General features: G+C 43.3%; 2 protein-coding genes across 4 annotated transcripts in view; one reads left to right on the top strand and one right to left on the bottom strand.

Moving 5' to 3' along the window:
* The window catches only part of TRANK1 (tetratricopeptide repeat and ankyrin repeat containing 1), a 90,431-nt gene extending 75,891 nt beyond the window's left edge, over positions 1-14,540 (bottom strand). For both annotated transcript variants that reach the window (XM_043540662.1, XM_027819596.3), the window contains exon 1: positions 14,417-14,540. The gene's annotated coding sequence lies outside the window, so the exon portion shown is untranslated. The remainder of the gene's footprint in view (positions 1-14,416) is intronic.
* A 183-nt stretch (positions 14,541-14,723) lies between these two features.
* The window catches only part of MLH1 (mutL homolog 1), a 33,262-nt gene continuing 25,965 nt past the window's right edge, over positions 14,724-22,020 (top strand). The window contains exons 1-4 of one of the 2 annotated variants that reach the window (XM_037890113.2): positions 14,724-15,092; positions 16,999-17,089; positions 17,237-17,335; positions 19,289-19,362. In XM_037890113.2, the coding sequence (XP_037746041.1) occupies positions 14,977-15,092; positions 16,999-17,089; positions 17,237-17,335; positions 19,289-19,362 (380 nt within the window). In that variant the 5' untranslated portion in view covers positions 14,724-14,976. Of the gene's footprint in view, positions 15,093-16,393; positions 16,849-16,998; positions 17,090-17,236; positions 17,336-19,288; positions 19,363-22,020 lie in introns of those variants that run through there. The other variant, XM_043540665.1, reaches the window with a different exon arrangement.

Genomic DNA, 22,020 nt, shown 5'->3' with positions numbered 1-22,020 from the left:
AGCACTGCAAGGTATTTATGTGCCAGATATGCTAAACGTTCATATGCCCCTTCATACTTCAGCCACCATTCCAGAGGATATATTTCCATGCTGATGATTCTTGTAAAAAAAAAAAAAAAAAAAAAATGCATTAATTCAATTTGTGATTGAACTTCTTGGGGAGAATTGTATGTCTCCTGTTCTGTTTTACCTGCATATATTTCATGTTATAGTAGTCTTGGATGATGACCCAGCAGCACATGTTGTTCATTTTAAGAACGCTTTCACGGCAGATCTGACAAAATGCAAAGAAGGTACCAATGTGAGATTTCTAAGGATAGATACAGCACTCAAGCCAAGGTTTAAGAATCTGAAGTGCCTTCCAAAATCTGAGAGTGACAAGGTGTGGAGAATGCTTTCAGAAGTCTTAAAAGAGCAACACCCAGATACAAAAACTACAGAACCCAAACCACCAAAAAAGAAAATCAACCTTCTGCTGGTGGCATCTGATTCAGATGATGAAAATGAACATGTGTCGGTCCGCTCTGTTCTGGATCCTTATCGAGCAGAACCCGTCATCAGCATGGACACGTGTTCTGGAATGGTGGTTGAAGCATGAAGGGCTATATGAATCTTTACTGCATCTGGCATGTAAATATCTTGCGATGCCAGCTACAACAGTGCCATGCAAAAAACTCCTATTCTGACTTTCAGGTGACATTGTAAACAAGACGTGACAGCACTATCTCTTGCAAATTGTAACCAAAGATTTTTGTCTGAGTGATTGGCTGAAGTAGGACTGAGTAGACTTGTAGGTTCTAAAGTCTGAGATTGTTTTATTTTTTAATGCAGTTATTTTTTGTACATAGTTCTACATTTGTAAGCTAAACTTTCATTATAAAGAGATTGCACTACAGTACTTGTATGAGGCGAATTGAAATATACTATTTTTTTTTCTCCAGTGCAAATATTTGTAATAAAAATAAATATAAAGTGAGCACTGTACACTTTGTATTCTGTGTTGTAATTGAAATCAATATATTTGAAAATGTAGAAAACACCCAAAAATATTTAAATAAATGGTATTCTATTATTGTTTAACAGTTAAACACACGATTAATCGCAATTAATTTTTTAATCACGAGATTAATCGTGATTATTTTTTTTTAATTGCTTCACAGCTCTAATTACTGGGAGACAGCATGGGGTCAGTGAATAGAGAAAAAGACTGGAACAGCAGAGATTCTGTCTTAGCAGGACCATTAACTTGCTGTGTGACCGTGTGCAAGTCTGTTAAGACCTAGTGTTCAGTGGTAGGTGTGAATGGTCAATGTGTATGCAAATCATGCTTTCTGTTTTCCCATCTATAAAATAGGGATGATATTATATACCCCATCTTCAGAAAGTACTGTAGGATTCTTGGATAATGTGTTCTAGAAGTATTATTATTAGCACTTTGCAAAGTATTGCTAATTGGAGGATTTAAAAAAAAAAGGTGTAATATTTTAAATGCCTCAATGACTTACTTATCATATAAGTATGTAGAGTATTCATATATATTAAGTTTCAGTAGCATCTTTCATCACAAAACACTTTACAATAATTAATTAACGATGCCTCACAACACCTCAGTAAGGTAGGTAATTATTTCTGCACTCATTTTAGTGTGAGACAACCCTTGTGTATAAGGAAACCTCACATTTTTAAGCAATTTGAAACTTTCACATGCTACTTTCTACCCTTTTTTTAATTAAAGAAAGCAAATTGATAGCCTACAGCAAAGATGAATAACTTGCCAATGTATCTTTCAGTAACTGTTTTTGTTCTAAACAAAACTTTTAAAATGAGGCATTTCAATAGAGTGAAAGCTGTCACAATCAACTGATCTCTTAATATTCACAAGGTCTTACAGGCTGACAAGTCTGTCTTCTACACAGAACATTTACAGAATTTCTACTGCTGTCGCACCACATGTGGGGTACTAGCAACTGTGCTATCACGAGAGATTTTTACAACCACATAATTTAACTTTGATCAGAGAAAGTCTAGACAACACATTGGCAAAAACACCTTGTGCATGGTCTACACTAGTGCTCCCGCAGTTGCTAGGATCCGTGCAGCTGTGTATCAGTGCTAGAAAAAGAGGAGAACTTTAGAAACTACTCTGTGTAATTTTATTTATATATATTAAGTGAGCTGAAGAAGACGAAGTCCCTGGGTGAGATGCAGCAGTTCTTACTCAAGCAAAACTCGCACTAACTGGACAAAATGTACATAAGCCTGTTGCCGGGGAAGAGTAATGGAAGGCTGGCTCATAGAGGTGAAGGCCAGTTCACTTGAAGTTTGGTGCAAACTTGAAAACAGACATCCATTCTGGGTCATCACACTTAAATGCGGGCACACAGTTTCACTTTACCCATCCCACATTAATTCTGATAAAACTTCTTGCAAAATTCTGCTACAGAATTCAGCAGGAACTATGACCTGAAACACTCTCACAGCAAACATGCATTACGGTATCTCCAAGAGAACAGTCATACATTTGAAATGAGTCACAATATAGCAACTGAAACTTAAGTTTGTTTCTTTTTCTTCTGCACCCAGCTTTACAAATGAAACTTGGCAGTAAGCAGAACAATAGCCCATGTGAAGTCTTTCCCTCCCATTGAAAGTGAAAGGAACAATGCCAAATGCTGCAGCCATACTCCACACAAGTATGTGAGGCTTCTGGGAACTGATAAGTTTCACCTTTAAAGTTGAGTGTCGAAGAAATAGAAACTGAATGGAGATGGACCCTTTTATGGAGCAGTACTGAGTGTCCAGAGGCACAAGCATGCTTGCTAGCAAGAATGGTGGTAGTAGTGGCAATATTTTGCCAATATAGCTTATGCCAGCTTCCCTGAGCAAAATGAACTATACCAGCAAAAGCATAATTTCGCCAATATAACTGTCTGCACTAGGGGTTTTTGCCAGTACAGCTATGTCAGTCACAGATAATACCTCATCACACCCCTAACCAACATAGCTATGTCAGCAAAAATTTGTCATGTAAACCTGGCTACAAGGCACCTAAATACCCATATAAATGCATCCACAATAGAAGTTATACCAGCATAACTATTTCAATAAAAAAAAATCATAACCCCAACTGAAATAGTACAAAAACTATGTGTAAACCAGACCTACGTGCCTTTATAATTTGCACCCTTTGCTGAGGAGGGGGCTTTCACTTCTGATAGGGAAGCAAAGGGAAGCCCTGAAACCAGTCACACTTCCCTCCCCAGCAGTGCAGGCAGGTCAGTTTGGGCACCTGGAGCAGCCGGTAGAGACATAAATCACTACTGGGACAGGGGGGCTGGCAGTCATGCGTGTGAGAGAGAGACATTCAGTCCCTCTCGCTCACTATTACGGCATGCTTGGAGAGGCAGGGTTTTTGGGTGTGTCTGAGGAGGTAGGCATGGGGCAGGCTCTGTTCCCTCAGGCAGAACAGAATGTAGCAGCCTCCCTGCTTAGTGAATTGTTCCCATTGTTCTTAGTGAATTCCCCCAGGAGAATAAAACAGGTGTAAATATTTTAAGGCTCCTTTGAATTGCCAGAGTGGTGTAAAAGAGCCTTATTGTAAAGGACAGTGTGCCTTATAAATGCTAACGGTGCTTTAGTGATTAGAACTGGTCTAAATTTTTAGACTGAAAAACTAAACTCCTGTAAAGAGTTAATAAGTAATAAGTTAGACATGCGTTAGATTCTGGTTTTGTTTAAATGGCTAATAAAATAAGTTTTGCGAATGGAATGTATATTCCTGTTTTTGTCTCTTTTTGTAACTTAAGGTTTAGCCTAGAGGGATTCTCTATGTTTTGAATCTGATTACCCTGTAAGGTATTTACCATCCTGATTTTACAGAGGTGATTCTTTTACTTTTTCTTTAATTAAAATTCTTCTTTTAAGAACCTGATTGCTTTTTCATTGTTCTTAAAATCCAAGGGTTTGGGTCTGTGTTCACCTACGCAAATTGGTGAGGATTTTTATCAAGCCTTCCCCAGCAAAGGGGGTGTAGGGCTTGGAGGGGAAAGATGTTTCCAAGTGGGCTCTTTCCCTGTTATATTTGTTAGACACTTGGCGGTGGCAGCAATAAGGTCCAGGGACAAAAGGTAAAATAGTTTGTACCTTGTGGAAGTTTTAACCTAAGCTGGTAAAAATAAGCTTAGGGGTTTTTTCATGCAGGTCCCCACATCTGTACCCTGGAGTTCAGAGTGGGGAAGGAACCTTGACAAGCCCTAAGGATGCATTGTGCACCAGGGCCCAGGGAACCTGACTGTAGGGCCTTCAATCAACCCGGCCAGAGAGGTGGCTCAGCAGGGAAGAGAGACTAGGGGATGAAGCAGCCCTGGGCTCCCTGGGGGCAGGACCCAGGGCGCACGGGTGGGAGGTGAAGAGGGTGCTAAGCCCTTGCCCCAGGGGCTGCTGTGGAGCCTGCAGGTTTGGGGCATGAATAGGCTGGAAATCGCTCCCCCCAGTCCCCACTCCAGAGCTTAGCTGAGGGGAAGAGAGCCCTTCCCCGTGCCAGTGCTGTGTGGGACTTTGGCACATGCAGGGCTCAGCTCCTCCTGGCCAGCATCCCGGGTCGGAGGGTCTTGGGCTTTCCCAGGGCACTAGCCCAGCCAGAGGCAGTGGGTGAAGGAAGGAGCCTGCCGGCCAGGCTGCTGGTGAGATGAGCACTCTGACCGGGGGGGGGGGGGTTCTCTGCACAGTGCTGGGAACGGGACATGCCCCACCAGTGGGAATATGGAGGAGCAGCAGGGCTAGAAGGGGAGTGAAGAGGCAAAGCAGGGAGAGGACAGCAAGATGGGGAGCACATAAAAGGCCGATGGGTGGGCAGCAGAGGCGACACATAACTGGCTGCCACCTGGCACCTGCCCGCACTCACCAGCCACTGCAGTTCGCAGCACACAACGAGTGCCAGCCTGAAGCAGGATGGGTGGGGGTGGGCCGCAGTAGGGGCTGTGCTAATGGACCAGCAGGGGGAGCGGCCGGCCCTGCACACTGCATCTTCATCCCACCACAAGCCTTGCACACCCACCCCCATCGTCGGACACTGGACTCTCCCCCCCCACACTCACCGCTGGTGGGAGTGTGGCTGGTGAGCAAGTATCTGGCCAGGACTGATGTGAGGGAGACAGAAAATATGGGACAATTTGCCCACTTTTAAGAAAAAGTGAGGACACCTGCAGGAGGGCTTAAATACAGGACTATTCCTTTAAAAATGGGACAACTGGTCACCCTAATCTGAGGGCTTGTGAGTGAGGAGGTGAATTTAAAGTGCACTAGCTACTATGAACCAACTCCCCATATGAACACTCTTACAGCACACTAATAGTGCCCTCAGGTGGTTTAGCTTAATACAGTTCCAAGGTGAGTGCACAGTAAGAGTGTCCACATGGGGAGTTTGGGCAGAGAACTAGTGCACACCATATACCGTGGGCTTCTTCCCCTGCAAAGACAAGCCCTGAGTTTCTATTTGGATAGAATCCTGTTCAAGATTAACGCAAGGCAGTTTTGGTGTGCGTAGAACCTTCATTTTCATGCACAGTCTGTGGAAGTGACTTCAACGGGGCAGAGTTGGTATAAACACGTGGCCTTCTATAACTGGTGTTACTATTTGTAACGTTACACTCCATATGCTTATGATAAACTTTTTGCAAGATGGCTCATGTAAGATATCATTGGAAAGGTTATGATTTATTGAATGTGATTATCCAATTTGTATGCCTGTATCATTTCTGGTTTCAGAGTAGCAGCCATGTTAGTCTGTATCCGCAAAAAGAAAAGGAGTACTTGTGGCACATCAGGGACTAACAAATTTATTTGAGCATAAGCTTTCTGTATCTGAAGTTAGGAATATTAATCATGTATCTGTATTTCAAATGTGCTACTTTGGGTGTCACCCACAACTCATCCTTCAGGTACAACAATGAAAAAGCCAGACAGGGCTGATGGCCCATTAGCAAAGACAATGGAGTGTGAAAGAGCTTAGTCTTCTTGTAGATGCCCAAGACAGCCTACGAGTAATGGCTGCTAAAACCCTGCAGAGACATGGGTCTGAGGCACCTGGTTCTGGACCTCCCCCGTGTTGGGATGCCAGCGTTTTTCCACTGGAAGACAAAGGGTTCCCTTCATCCACAAAAGCTATATAAGGCAGGGGAGTGACATCATCGTGGTTCTCCTCTGCTTCCCTGCCCAAAGAGACACTGAAAAACACTTTGAAGCAAGAACTGAAGTGAGGGGAGAAGGGTTGAGCCTAGGCTAGAAGGGCGTCCAGTCTGTGAGTGGAAATACCTGAAGTTTCAAGCTGCAGGCCAGTGCTGTTGGCTTTCAAGACTCTCTGTAATCGGCCTGTGACAATATTTAGGGGAGAAATTACTATTTGTATCCAATTTCTTTAGTGAATCAAGCTTAGTTTGCATGTTTTGTTTTATTTGCTTAGTAATCTGCTTTGTTCGGTTTGCTATCCCTTTAACCACTTAAAATCTGCCTTTCATAGTTAATAAAATTTGTTTTGTGTATTATTAAACCCAGCTTATGCAATTTCTAATTGGGGCGGGGCAAGGAGCTGTGCATCTCTCTCTTCACATTGAGGAACAGGACGAATTTTTATGAGCTTGTGTGTGCAGATTTTTCTATACAGTGCAAGACAGTATTATTTTGGGTTTATCTCCCAAAAGGGGCGGGCACATGACTGCTGGGTGAGTCATCTTATACAGAGCTGACTTCAGTCTGTGTCTGCAGCTGGGTGTGGCCCTACCTGTGTGTGTGTGTTTGCTGCAAGAAGCCGGAGAGCCTAATTCAGCAAAACAGGGAGAAGGAATCCAGGCTGGTAGAGCAGGAGAGGCTCAGTGAAACCCCAGTAATCAGGTGGCATCCTGGACGGGGGCGGGGGTCCAACCCGTCACACTATTGATATGTAATGGGCTCTGAAGACGAATAAAAAGTTAATGATCCTGCATACCAAGTAAAACTGGAAGTGCTAAAAGCAGATATGCCAAACCCTATACCAAAGTAACTGACTGGAGATGAGTTATTGACAATCCTCAGCAGGCAATAGAAGTGGGGAGCAATAGTAAATGCCCCAAATGGACTGGAAGAAAAAAAACTAAGTGATGTGTAATTCTGTAACTTTCAATCCTCTGGAGACTGGCCAAGCTTACCGGAGGGAGAGAACAAAGAAACCTGGTTGCTATAAGAAACACAGTGCATATCTACATAGGGAAATTTACCAGCCTGATTATACAGGTATAATTTTACCACTATAATTATACCGGTATAACTCTTTGTTTGGAAACTCTTATTCCAGAATAAGAGTCTTTTTCCACTTTAGTTTATACCGTTTTGGTATCTCTCGGCTTTTGGACTCACCCACTTCTGTGGGTCCAGGGCATAAGGACCATACAGATGGTCCAGCCGTACCATCCCTTGTTCCACCAGTTGCATCGCAACCACCACTCATTGTCCTGCTTTGCCAGTACCAATTAGATTTCTTTTGCAAGAGGATCTTTGAGTGTTGGAAGAACTTGAATCCCCTCTACTAAATATCAAGAGGGATCTTCTGCAGATACTGCCATACCTCCCAGGTGCTACCGCACCCACAGGTGAAGGCATGGCAGCCAGTACCAACACAACTTCTGGTACTAACACAGCCACCGGTGCAGACATCTTTAGCCCCCACAACTCCTCCTGCCTCTATAGGAACAGGAGAAGATACCTCCTCAGACTCAGATGTCCATCCAAAATTTCACTACCTCCCTGCCTGAGATGTCTCCCAAGGAAGAGACCCCATGAACCAGACAATGACCGATTTAACCAGCTCTCTGGCAGGAGCACTCTTGGGATCCCTCCCCTTTCCCTTATGCCTTTCTGGAATCCTTGGATCCTACACAGAGGCCAGTTCTATAGGATACCCTCATGCAAAAGGATCCACCAAGGGGCAACCCCTGGTACCACAGGACCCACTCCCCTCCTCAAGAAGACCCTCTAGAACAGTGGTTCTTAACCTCGGGTGCACGCACCCCCTGGGGTGTGAGACGCCCTTTCTGGGGGTGCAAGACATGCCAGATTTTTTTAGAAAGTAAATCATCAAAAACACAAATTAGGCACAGGCACATAAGTACAACTACTTTGTTTCATCAAGCCTATGTATTTATTAACATTATACAATTACTGTAATATACAAACAAAATATATCTAGGTTTAGAGAACTGACCTACTTCAATGATTTTTTATAAGGGGTACGAGAACATATTTTGAGAGTCAAAGGGGTGCAGGCTGCAGTAAAGGTTAAGAACCACTGCTCTAGAAGAACAAGAGCTGAGAGTTGAGGAAGAAGCGGTGCCATCTAACAAGTTGTCCTCCTCACCAAATGAGGCTGTTATGCCTCTTCTCCCACCCTACGCAGATAACTTCAAAGTCTTCCAAGAACTTTTGAAGAGGATAGCTGAATCGTTGCAGGTCCCCTTGGAAGAGGTGCAGGAACCACAGCATGCCCTAGTAGATATCCTACATACCTCTCCGCATGGCAAAATAGGCTAACCTAAATATGTCACCAGCTTGAACAGCATGGCAAACACCAGTCACTATCTCATCTATTTGCAAGAGGGTGGACAAAAAAATACTGCATACCTGCAACGAGCTTGGAATACCTCTTCTCCCAGCCCACCACAAATTCGCTGGGGCTCAATGCCATAAAGGAAAGAAACAGAAAACATCACTCCAGATCTGCTCCTCAGGACAAGGAGCTTAAGCATCTGGTCCTTCTTGGCCACATTACAGTACAGGATAGTTAACTACCATGGCCAAGTGGCAAAGTATGACTACACAAATTACAACAAGTTCTCATTTTATTATGTGCCACAAGACCAGAAGGACCAGTTCCAGGCCTTCATCACTGAAGGTCAGATGATTTCCAAAGCCTCTTTGCAGGGCTCACTGGATGCAGTGAACACAGCTTTTTGCTCTATGGCAGTTGCCATAATTATGAACCACACTTCCTGGCTGCAGTTCTCTGGACTCCTAAGGGAGGTCCAGAATACAATGGAGGATCTTTGAGGGCCCCAAGCTCTTCAGCAGGGCCACAGATGAATTCCTTCACTTATTAAAGGATTCTAGAGAGATCCTCCAATCCCTAGGCATCTACATCTCTGCAACCAAGAGAAAATTCAGACAGTCACAGACAGCACAATGGTGTCATCCTGTCCAGCACCAAACCTTCCAAAGAATCATGCAAGAAAAGGCCCAGATACCTCAAGAAGGGCCCATCATGTACTGTCACCTCCCAGTCAGCAACTTCTTCTAACCAGCCATTTTGACCCTTCAGTCAAGGGTCATTCTGCAATGTGCCTCTTATGCTCCACCACCCTCTCACCTTCTCCTCCACCAGACAGGGATCATCTTTCTCATTTCAAACCTTCGAGAGTACATCACATCAGACAGCTAGATACTAGAGGTCATTACATCAGGCTATGCCATTCACTTCAGCTCCATCCCTTCCATGCCCCCTTCCCCTTCACTTTTCAGGGGTTTTTCTCATGAGGGTCTCTCAAGGCAGGTCGTACAATCCCTCCTGCTCCTGGCGGTGATTGAACCAGTTCTCCTCTCTTTCATTGGGAAACAGTTCTACTGCAGGTACTTCTTGATACCCAAGACGAAAGGAAGATAGAGACCAATCATGAACCTAAGGAATCAGAACACATTCAGGATGGGAACCCTAGTAGCAATAATATTGTCATTTGATTCAGGTGACTGGTTTGTGGTCCTCAACCTTCAGGATGCATATTCTCATATAGCAATGCATCCAGCTCACAGATGCTTCCTGCAGTTTGTCATTGACAATGGCCATGGTTAGCACTGGGTTCTTTCCTTTTGCCTTTCCATTACAGAGGTCCTCTTTGTTGTTGCGGCCTACCTGTGGCTGTAGTAGAGAGAGAGAGCCTAGAGCACTGGGCCTGGTGCAAGACTTGAGGCCTGAACCACAGTCAGAAAAGCCAGGCTGTGCTATGAGCCAAAGTCAGGCCCTGTCATAAAGCAGACGCTTGCTTACAAGTTCACTGTCTGGTACATGAACTTGGAAAAGGTACAGCAAGCCTTGCTAAAATACAGGCACTCCTAAATATAGGACATTTATGTAAACACATTCCTGGGAGATGGTACAGGAACACACTGACCCCGAGTAAGAGAAAGATGGGAGGACAGAATAATGAATGAATAATGAATGTTTTGTTCAAACCAGGAGGTACAAGGTGTAGAGTTGGTAACTAACCATATCAGGAGTGTAACACGTAACTTGTTCATATTGATGTATCAAAGAGAAATAATGAGAGGGGTACCTTTGTCCAGCCTAGAGGGCAGCAGATACTCCTGCTGCTGACTCAGCTGGTCCATTGTCATGAGCATACATGTGTTAGTGTACTTTTAACCATGGAGCCAGGGCACTAGGATCGTGCTTCATCAATAATAAACCTGGCCAAGTGCCTTCACCACCGAACCGAGTCTGTGGTCTTTCTGAGTAGTGCTATCAAGGTCTGCTGAACCAGTTATCTGTGCGGGGCTGGGACTGTATACCAAGAGAACACACACACACACACACCCAACACACAACATTGGTGACCCCAACTGTTGATTTGGTAAGTGGCGAGCTGTCTGCTGTAGGGGTTGCAACCTAACATGACAGAAAACTCCGAGCTAGGGAACCACCTAATTCCCTCCCTAGATATCTTCACAGAGTTTAATAAGGTTTGGACACACTGGGTAATAATAATAATAAAAAAAAAAGCAGTCCATATGAGTTTAAAAAACAAAGTGGGGAAGAAGCATGGAATAGAATCTGTAAGGCTAGGGCAGAGACTGTAGCCCTGAAAAATAATAATAAGAGTAAGAAATGTATAATATTGCAAACTATGAACAGGACTGTTAAATGGTTAAGACAACACACCACAAAATTGATGGGGCAAGTAACAGAAACAAAGAAAAAGTGAGAAGAAACAACAGAAGCAAAAAAACACTGGAAAGCACAGGAACAGAATAGAAAATTAGAAACAGCTGTAGAGAATCTGCAAAAAAGAGAAGTGCTGTCCCCCATTATAAATCTTGTTGGGCAACAACAGACTTTGGGTACTTATATAGTGCCTGAAGAATAGGGACGGAAATGGAAAAAGACGGCCCTAGCAAAATTAAAAGATGGAACATGGGATGATTGAATGGGTGTTGCAATGGGGACATGTGGAATGACCCAGACCAGCCACCTAACAACCCATTGGCAGGGACCACCACACTGCAACCACCACTGTAGGATAAGAGACAGGTTCTGGTAAATCCTAAACTGAGATCTAGACTGGTTCCTGTTAGAACAGGAGAAGTAAGCGCACAGGAGTGAGAAGAAGCAAACAATACTGTCATTGGATTGGTAAATCATATGAAGGACAAAACGGAACAGTTCACAGAGCACATTAGGAGATAGGAGGTGCAACATGTTTGCAGGGGAGTAGATAAAAAAGAATTTCAAAGTGAAAAATCAAGAGTGAGCAGTTTAACACCTAGAATTGATGCAGTATCACACAGAGTTACCCAGAAACAGTTAACTGCAGCAGGCAAGGACACTCCTGCAATCCATTTGGCATACAGACAAAAACAACAGACACAATGGGAACAAATTCAGGTTTTGGAAGAGCTGATAATCACCCCCCACTCTCCTCTCAGAGCCAGGATAAAAACCAGGGGTTATGGATTTCCAACTGCTTTAGCCCATGGAGCCCCACTCCTCCCACAGAGCTAATAATATAACCTTCTTACTCAAATATTTATACATACCAGTTAAGTTTTCCTTTATATCTTCTCTCAGTTTGCTAAACTTGCTGCTGCTGCCTGTACTTTAAGATAACTTGATAAAGGTAAAAACAATCTTTCTCGGCTGAGGTCTCCCTCCCATCCTAGATTGCTCTTCCTTCCCCTCCCCCCCGACTTCTGCCCTCTCTTTGTTTTAAAAACTAAATGTTACAGTTATTACAGAAATCTCCACTGCTAAAAAAAGTGAAGCAACTGAAAACAAAGCAACACAACAAACAGAGAAAACAAGGTAAAAACTTTAATTAAGTCAGTCAAATTAATTATTTTAAGCCTTCAGGAATGCAACAGCTGAAAATACTCCTAACTTTCTTGAAGATATGGTTGCCAAGCAACAGAAATTCAGGTTTCTAATCCTAACCACTGACTAATATTTGAAACATGAGTTTTCCTTGTTTCCATATAGCAGTTTTTAAAATAAAGTAATATAAAGTAATGGAAAATTCCTTCAGTTACTAAATTAATATAGCAAAGTGGGCACTTGATTTTTATTAATTCTTATTAAAAAGAATTAAATGAAAAGGTAAATACTTGCTTATTTACATGTTTAACTCTTTTGTTTACCTGTCTGTTTTCTAAATAATAATAATTTTGAGCTCTTAATGCCTTATCTTGTATAGTTATGAATACAATTCTGGCACCATTCATCTTTAATTGTAAGTTGTCACGTATGTTGTCCTGTGTCCTTGTATGATGTGTGTGTCACATGAGTTTTTTGTTTAGATTTTTGTTGCAACAAAAATCTATTTTATACTTTTTTTTAAATATAAGTGGTACCACATTATTTTAATATTACAGTTGGGGTATAACGATCATAATATTATTAATAACCAACTAATTTTTGCAAACCTCAAAAAGGCCTCATTTATAAATACATACGTATACATATATTTTTGCCTCAACAAATAATGCAACTGCAAACAAAAACAATTTCCCTTTTATTAATCATGGTTTTTTATTCAAAGAGAAAATTGTAAGGGGAAACTTCAACATTAATGAAAAGGTAATATTAACAAAACGTCAATTTCTTGTTTGGGTTCTTATAAAAGTTGTTTATGCATTAAATAATAAGATATAGTTATTAGAAAGTTATAACAAAAATGGTTTAAAATATATTACAATATATACTATGTCTGGTTATGTTGCAAAATGTTAAAGCTAACCAAACAATTTCAACAGGTTTCCACCTTTGCCTCCCAAATACAACCAAGTGTCATAAAAGTTTAATACTCTCAATGTGCTTATATAGACCTGCATTTACAATTAAGTTTGGTTTACTTTTTATACTCTTTTCTTTTATGTTATGTTAAAAGGACGTACTGGTTGTTAAAGTTTGTGCTTCTAAACAGTTAGAAGTGGAATTGGTATCACAAAGAAATTAACTCTGAAAAACTTGGATAAAAATTCTGTTACTAACTCTTTTGCTAAAACAGAGTGCTCAGCAGTAGAGAGCAGTACACTTCTCAGAAGATTGTGAGCACCTATTTTAGCAGTCAAGAAGTATATTTATTATGAAAAATTTAGTAATGCACATGTTAAGTGAAAAGGAACATCTATGCAACAACTGCAAAAGTATCTAAAACAGGTTTATTTGTGCTAAAGAATTGGGAAAATCAGAACAAAAGTATAGCTTGTGTTATAAAAGACTTGGTCCCTATTACACTGTAAACAAACTAAATTAATCTGTATATTAAATTTGGGTTACCAGAGAAATGTAAAACAAACAAGCAAAAATCTTTATTATGTGAACCAAGATAAGCTGTTTAAGGATGCATCCCACAGACCGAAGACAGCAGAAGTTATCAGTGCACAGTGAAGAAACGCCTGGTCATTAAGAAAAGAAAAATGAAGTTCTTTATAACTAACAGACTGGTCAACTACACCTCAGTCTACCATATATGGACAATTAAGTAGGTAATCAGCTAGAAACCACTGGACCAGGCCTGTCATTTAAACTGTATATTATTGAGCAAGTGAATTCACGTGCCTGTGGTTTTAAATCTTTATCACTGAAGTATGGATGAATTTGGCTACTATGTAAAAGCAACTGTATTATTGCTGTATACTTCTTTGTTAATTAATATACTAGCATCTTATCAGGAATGTGCACAAGACTGGAGGGCTGGGCAAAAGGCTATTTGCAGTCTGGTATTTCTCAAAATAAGAGACTCCAAAATCTAAGCAGAATTATGGGTTACATTTCAAGATTATCTGAATCTGGAATATCCATTTGGAATGAGGGTAATATGAATAATAATAATAATCATGAGGGTAATATGAAATAGATATATAATGAGGGTATATATAATGAGGGTAATATGAAATAGATATATAACTATTTCGACCACCAGGCAACAGAAGCTGTCTCTGAACCTGTACTTCATGGTATGAAGAGCCTGGCTACCGAAGAAACAGTATCTCACTGATAATGTGCATGACATTGCTAAACAGTTTAACCAAATACAAGCACAATATCAAGAAACTAATTGCAGCAAACAATATGAAGGCAAGGAAAAAACAAATTGGTGAAGGAACTATTTGTAATGCTTACGCGTGAGCCTCTACACAGGGACCCCCTGTCCTGCAGCGTCAGATGGAACAACCCAGGCCCTGCGTGCAGTTGTTCGAGGCCCTCGGCAGCTCCCATAACTACATTCCCCACAACTCTATGCGCCACGCAGAACCACTTGCAGACCGGCCTGCCAGCCCCCTCAATGTCAGGCTGCGACACGGGGATCAACCAATAGGAACGAGCTCGTTCGCGTACACAAGTAACCACCTCCCTACACCCCCCACCATTCCCCGCCCCCAGGGTGCGGGCAGGGAACGATGGGAGTTGTAGTTCTGCGCCACACAGCTGCTGGACCAGCCCCGCCGATTGACACCCGCGCCTTCCAATCGGCAGCTGCCAAGGCTCTCGCCCGCAACGGTTTGGCGCGCGTCTGCTGGGTTCGCGACCCTACTTTGCCGCGCGCCCGCAGGAGCGAGGGGCTCGCGCTACGATCCCCGCCCTTCCCCTCCTCGCTCCTCCCATTGGCTCTGGTGGTCTCCCTTTCCCCGCTCAGAGATCCCGGCCCCTCAGCATCTCCCCCCCCGACCCGGGTGCGCCTCATGGCGCTGATGGCTGGCGTGATCCGGCGGCTGGATGAGGTCGTGGTGAACCGCATCGCGGCCGGCGAGGTCATCCAGAGGCCGGCCAACGCCATCAAGGAGATGCTGGAGAACTGGTAACGCGGCCGGGGGGGGCACCTGCCCGATACACCCCCGGGCCGCGCACGCGGGCAGGGCGGTTGGTGCGCGTGACAGGGGCAGGCGGCAGTTAGGCTCAACGCAGCCCGACCGGCTTCGGTCCTGGCGCCCGCCGGCGGCGCTCCGGCGCCCCCGGGCGCATCGCTGGGGTGCCCCCATCTCGCCACGGAAGCTGGGGGTGGCTGGAAGTGGCCGCGAACGCGCCCTGCGGCTGCCCTGAGGGCGGAGGGCAAAGGCCGCTCCTGGGGGGCGGGAAACGCCATCCTTGGGGTTCTCCTTCGCGGGCGCTGCCCTTTAGTTAAGCGAGGGTTGCCAACCTCCTACTCACGCAAACCCCAACACCGAGGCCCCGCCCCTTCCCCAAGGCCCCGCCCCTTGCTCACTCCATCCCCCCCGTTGCTCCCTCTCTCCACCCCTCCTCGCTCATTTTCGCCGGCCTGGGCGCGGGGTTGGGGTACAGGAGGGGGCTCTGGGATGGGGGGGGGCTGAGGGATTCGGAGTGGGCTGCGGGTTGGGATATGGGCTCTGGGTGGGGCTGGGGAGGAGAGGTTCAGGATCCCCTGGTGGGGATACAGGCTGGGGAAGGGGATTGGGCGGGGGGGGGGGGGGTTGCAGGCTCCGGGCTGCGGGGGGTGGAGCTGAGGGGTTTGGAGTGTGGGAGGGGATATGCTCTGGGCTCGGGGTGTGAGGTTTCAGGTGTGAAGCCAGAAATGAGGGGTTCATGGTGTGGGAGGAGGCTCTGGGCTGGGGTAGGGAATGGGGGGGAGCTATGAGGGCTCCAGCTGGGGGGTGTGGGGTCTGGTGGCGGTCTGGGGATCAGGGATTTGGGGTGCACAAGGGTGCTCCAGGCTGGAACTGAGGGGTTTGGAGGGTGGGAGGGGGATCAGCGCTGGGGTAGGAGATGGGGGTGTGGGGTGGATGAGGCTCTGGCTGGGGGTGCAAGCTCTGGAGTGGGGCTGGGGATGAGGGGTTCAGGGTGGGGAAGGGTGCTCTGGGCTCTTTTGTAGGGCAGGGGGTTGGGGCACGGGAGGGGGTTGGGTGCAGGCTCTGGGCAGAGCTTACCTCAAACAGCTCCCAGAAGCAGCAGCACGTTCCCCCTCTGGCTCCTACACAGCAGCACGGCCAGGCAGCTCTGTGCACTGCCCCATCTGCTGGTGCTGCCCCTGCAGCTCCAATTGGCTGAGGTTGGAGCCAGGGGGAGCTGCAGAGCCAGTGCTTGGGGTGGGGGCAATGTGCAGAGGCCCCTGGCTGCCCCTGTGTGTAGGAGCCAGAGGGAGGACATGCTGCTGCTTCTGGGAGCCGTGTGGAGCCAGGGCAGGCAGGGAGCCTACCTTAAACCCACTGTGCCGCCAACCAGACTCTTAACGGCTTGGTCAGTGGTGCTGACCGGAGCTGCCAGGGTCCCTTTTCGATGGGGCAAACTGGACCCCTGGCAACCATAATTTAACCCCTTGGTGCCTGTGGGCATCACACCCCCAGTGTGCTGCTGGGACTGGAGAAAATGGGCTAACAATCCTTGACAGCATTAAACTGCATAACCCTCCCCCCCCCCCCCCCCCCCCGGCAGCTTTGGGCTACAAGGTTTATTGCATGGTATTATCAGTCAGAAAAGAAGGGACTGGCTCCCGCTGTCTTTGCCTTTTGGTGGCCTGGCTCCAGAATGGGGGGGAAAGAGAAAAATAAGGGAGACTGATGCCATGACCCCAAAAACCCTCACAGCAGCCATGCTGAAAGGTTAGACTCATTCCTGTTAGCTGTTTAGTAATTGTTATGAGAAGAGGGAGGGAGGGGGCATAATATAAATTGCAGTATAATTGCAGACTAGATTTCTTTGAAAGAAAATGTCACTTAACTGGACACTGAGAGATGCTTTGCTTTTTGCAGTTTGGATGCCAAATCTACCAGCATCCAGGTGATTGTTAAGGAAGGAGGTCTGAAACTCATTCAGATCCAAGATAATGGGTGTGGAATCAGGGTAGGTAAACCTACTGGACAGGTACAGGTTGGTGTAGTGCTTACTTGTGGACTTTGTTTTCAGACATTCATCATAAATTTTTCCCTGCCTTAAGAAATTGTGGAAATAGAAATGAAATGTTAATGCGTGTCTGTCTGTCTTATATAGAAAGAAGATTTGAATATTGTGTGTGAGAGATTCACTACAAGCAAATTGCAAAAATTTGAAGATCTGGCTAGTATTTCTACATACGGGTTTAGGGGAGAGGTAAGTTTATGATTAACAGGTTTTTCATTGCTACTATGTTGTTGTAAAGGGGTGTAGTTAGTTTCTGATTCCTGAAGTCATTTTTAAAAGATGAAGTTTCTTATGAGACTCCATCTCGGCGCTGAGTATGGTTGGTGTGCATGTGGGGGAGTGTTTAGGGTGGAGGTAGAGTGCAAGGAAAAGATGAGTGATGTGGAAGCCCGGAAGTGTGTGTTAACTGCGGGGGATAGGTAGACAAATCTATTTAAGTGATCTGGCGAAAATTAGTTTTTGGGGTCACTTTGGTCCTCTTCCCCCATTGATATTTGAGCACTAGGGAGCATGTTGGTTCTCCCCCAGAAGAGATGGAGTAGTTTGGGTTGGGGAGAGTAAAGAGGAGGAGATTGTTGGAATAAGACCCAAGCTGTAGAGCCTCTAGAACTGCTGACTGAGATCCCAGGGTTGGCGGTAGTGAAGCTGACTGGTTTGCAGAGGTGTTTGGCCTCCTGGCAGAAGATTACAGTGCCACCAGCAGGATAATTGTGTCTGGAGTGGAAGAATTTTACATGTGGATTTGTAGGGGGACCAAGTTGGAGATAGAAGGATTAAGTACTGTTAACTTGGAATCACCTCCCCTCCCCTTTTGTGCCTATGAACCTGGTAAGTTCCCCTGCCACTTTTGTGAAGGATGTGCTGTGGCAATGTGCCTTTAGAAAGAACAAGAAGTAGTTACACCCTTAAAAATTGCCATCGTAGGATCTATAGTATGTATTTTATACTGAGTATAAGACTAAAACAAAACTGAGGAAATATGCAAAATAAAAGCAGGTTATACAGAAAATGCATTAATAAAAAGAGGTACTGTGGTTTTGTTAATGCAGCTAAAAGCTTCTATGCAAAGGAAGGAATAATAATGACAATTTATACCCTGTTATGTCTGAGATCTTAGAGCTCTGATTGCTGTGCAAATTGGGAGGGAGGGAGACAGCCACATGACCTGCTTTTTCTATCCATTGACCCACACTGTGAAGTTGCAAGCAAGTTAGGCTTCTCCTGTTGGCTTAATTTAAAACTGGCTCTCTTTGAGATCCACTCCCCTGAGCAGTGTGTGTTTAAATGGATTCACAGGGAGTTCTTCCCCTTTGACGACTGACTGCAAAACTTAATAGTTATCTCTTTAACAAAAGTGATAGCCCTTCTTATCACCACTTAATTTTAATTAGCTCTTCCTAGTTCCTTGATCATCCCAGCCCTTTGGAAGATCTAGGGTTTAGCCTTGTCTTTCAATCTCGCACAAAATAATAAAATAAAATTAGAAGTTTTGAAAGCAATAAAAGAAAAAGCACATTGTGTCGTAATGCAAATATATAAATATGTTGTAAATATATTTGTTTCAAAACACATTCCTTGGTAATTTTCAACCTGAAAAGGGAGAGGGATGGGAATGAATTTATGCCCTTTTTGCTTTACGATGTATTAAGAAGACTAGAAATAACTTTTAAAATTTTAAATAATGTGAATTTTTAGGCCTGTCTTTTCTTTTTGGGTGGAGATCTCCCGTCAAGAACCCAGAGATGTAGGCTGGGAGCTCTTCAGCCCTTAATTTTTGTTTTTTTTTGGTTCTTTTTTTAAAATATTTCAATTTCTATTTAAAAAGAAAATCAAGAAGGTAAAAAGCTACTTCTGAGTAGAATCCTTTAAAGGAAAATAGTGCATTGATTAAGAACTGTCAAGCCTTTAATTATACCAGTGTCACTGGTTCTGTGTTAATACTTAGTCTATCCTGTGTTTGCTATTAAAATGTTGACATATACCACTTACAAGTAATTAACAAATAGGGAATATCGCAGTAACATGAATTACTTGCAAATGGTAAATGTCTACATTTTAATGGCTACCACTGTAGAAGTATTAATTCCAAAATTAATATTTTCTTGAGTGAGGTTTGTAAAAGTTCATTTTTTTCCCCTGTAGGCATTGGCTAGCATAAGTCATGTTGCCCATGTTACTGTCACAACTAAAACTGCTGATGCAAAGTGTGCATACAGGTATGCTGTGTATTCACTCTCTTAAAAAGTTTGTGTTGTGTGTAATAAACATTTATTCTCTTTTCAAAGTTGTTAATGATATGGATGGTATCTTGGATACAAATAAAGTCATGGAAGGGATGATTTTAAGAGGAGGGCATGGTCATTCAGGACAGAGGAAAAGGGAGGGAGTTTCAGGCATATGGGTGGCTACAAAAAAAAAGCAAATATCAAATGGAAGAAGAATAAAATGGAGCATTGTGGAGGAAGCTTGTAATAGGACTAGAGATGACAAGCACGGGGGTGGTAGAAGGAAGTGAGAGCAAAGATATAGGCAGAAGCACAGTTGTGGATTGAGTGCTCTTTATTCAGACCAGAGGCTCTCAAACTGGGAGGCGTGAGAAGTTTTAGAGGGTGGAGGGAAAATATACTGCGCACATTTTACCCACAGCAATGAATAACTAGCAAAGCTGATTCCTCCAGACATATCAGGTCCTCAGATGGCGCTGTGCATTTGTCTCTAGATGGCGCTATGCATTTTTACAGATTTCTGTTAAGCTTGCATTGCATTACACAAAGTCATTGCCATCTATACGTTAATCCGTTTGCTGTGATGCAGTGTGCACGTTTAATGATAAGCATTGACCACAATCAGAGTTTTGCTTTTGCTCTTATTGCAATGGATTGTTGGTTCTGTTTGTATCATTACTGTTTCTAATATTTAGTGAGAGTTGCGTGTCGATTTTTGTTTTAATCGGTAAAAAATTGTGTGGTGAGGCAGGGGCGTAACCTACTACAGACAACAGAGGGTTGCAGTCAAATAAGTTTGAGAACCACTGGTTCAAACTATAGAGGTAGGTAACGTTGCTGGGTTTAGCTAATTTAACGTAATTTTAAACCTTCATATAAGATGAACAATTCCCTTAAAGTAGGGCTGTGAAGCGATTAAAAAAATTAATCGCGCAATTGATCGCGCTGTTAAACAACAATAGAATACCATTTATTTTAAATATTTTTATATGTTTTCTACATTTTCAAATATATTAATTTCAGTTACAACACAGACTACAAAGTGTACCGTGCTCACTTTATATTTATTGTTGATGACAAATATATGCACTGTAAAAAACAAAAAAATTGTATTTTTCAATTCACCTCATACAAGTACGTTAGTGCAATCTCTTTATCATAAAAGTTCAACTTACAAATGTAGAATTATGTACAAAAAAACCTGCATTCAAAAATAAAACAATGTACACCTTCAGAGCCTACAAGTCCACTCAGTCCTCCTCCTTGGTCAGTCAATCACTCAGACAAACAAGGTTGATCACAATTTGCAGGAGATACTGTTCCCTGCTTCTTGTTTACAGTGTCACCTGAAAGTGAGAACAGGTGTTCGTATGGCACTGTTATAGCTGGCATTGCAAAATATTTACGTGCCAGATGCGCCAAAGATTCGTATGTCCCTTCGTGCTTCAACCGCCATTCCAGAGGACATGCGTCCATGCTGATGGTGGGTTCTGCCTGATAACGATCCAAAGCAATGAGGACTGCCGCATGTTCATTTTCATCATCTGAGTCAGATGCCACCAGCAGACGGTTGATTTTCTTTTTTGGTGGTTTGGGTTCTGTAGTTTCTGCATCAGAGTGTTGCTCTTTTAAGACTTCTGAAAGCATGCGCCACACCTCGTCCCTGTCAGATTTTGGACGGCACTTCAGATTCTTAAACCTGGGGTCAAGTGCTGTATTTTTACAAATCTCACATCAGTACCTTCTTTGCGTTTTGGCAAATCTGCAGTGAAAGTGTTGTTTTTAAAACGAACACGTGCTGGGTCATCATCAAAGACTGCTATGAAATATATGCAGTATGCAGGTAAAACAGAGCAGGAGACATACAATTGTCCCTCCACGGAGTTCAGTCACGAATTTAATTGAAGCATTATTTTTTTAAATGAGCATCATCAGCATGGAAGCATGTCCTTTGGAATGGTGTCCGAAGCATGAAGGGGCATACGAATGTTTAGCATATCTGGCACGTAAATACTTTGCAACGCTGGCTACAACAGTGCCATGTGGACACCTGTTCTCAATTTCAGGTGACATTGTAAGTAAGAAGCAGGCAGCAGTATCTCCCGTCAATGTAAACAAACTTATATGTCTTAGCGATTGGCAGAATAAGAAGTAGGACTGTGTGAACTTGTAGGCTCTAAAGTTTTACACTGTTTTGTTTTTGAGTGCAGTTATGTAACAAAAAAAAAATCTACATTTGTAAGTTACACTTTCATGATAAAGAGATTGCACTTCAGTACTTTTATGAGATAAACTGAAAAATACTATTTCTTTTGTTTCTCGTTTTTACAGTACATATATTTATAATAAAAAATAATAATATAAAGTGAGCACAGTGCACTTTGTATTTTAAGTCAATATTGAAAATGTAGAAAAACATCCAAAATATTTAATTTTCAATGGGTATTCTGTTGTTATAAGTGCGATTAATCGCGATTAATTTTTTTGAGTTAATCACGTGAGTTAACTGTGATTAATTGATAGCCCTACTTTAAAGGAATTATATTTTAGAGACCAATCTAGTGCAAACTTTCTTGTCCATTTTTCACTTTCAGATAGAATTATATAGGTAGAACTGGTTACTTGATATTTCCCATTATAAGACCATGT

This window comes from Chelonia mydas, chromosome 2 (genome assembly GCF_015237465.2).
Source record: "Chelonia mydas isolate rCheMyd1 chromosome 2, rCheMyd1.pri.v2, whole genome shotgun sequence".
NCBI lineage: Eukaryota > Metazoa > Chordata > Testudines > Cheloniidae > Chelonia > Chelonia mydas.
Note: the sequence above shows the minus strand (reverse complement) of the source record. Positions and strands in the feature narration are given on the sequence as shown.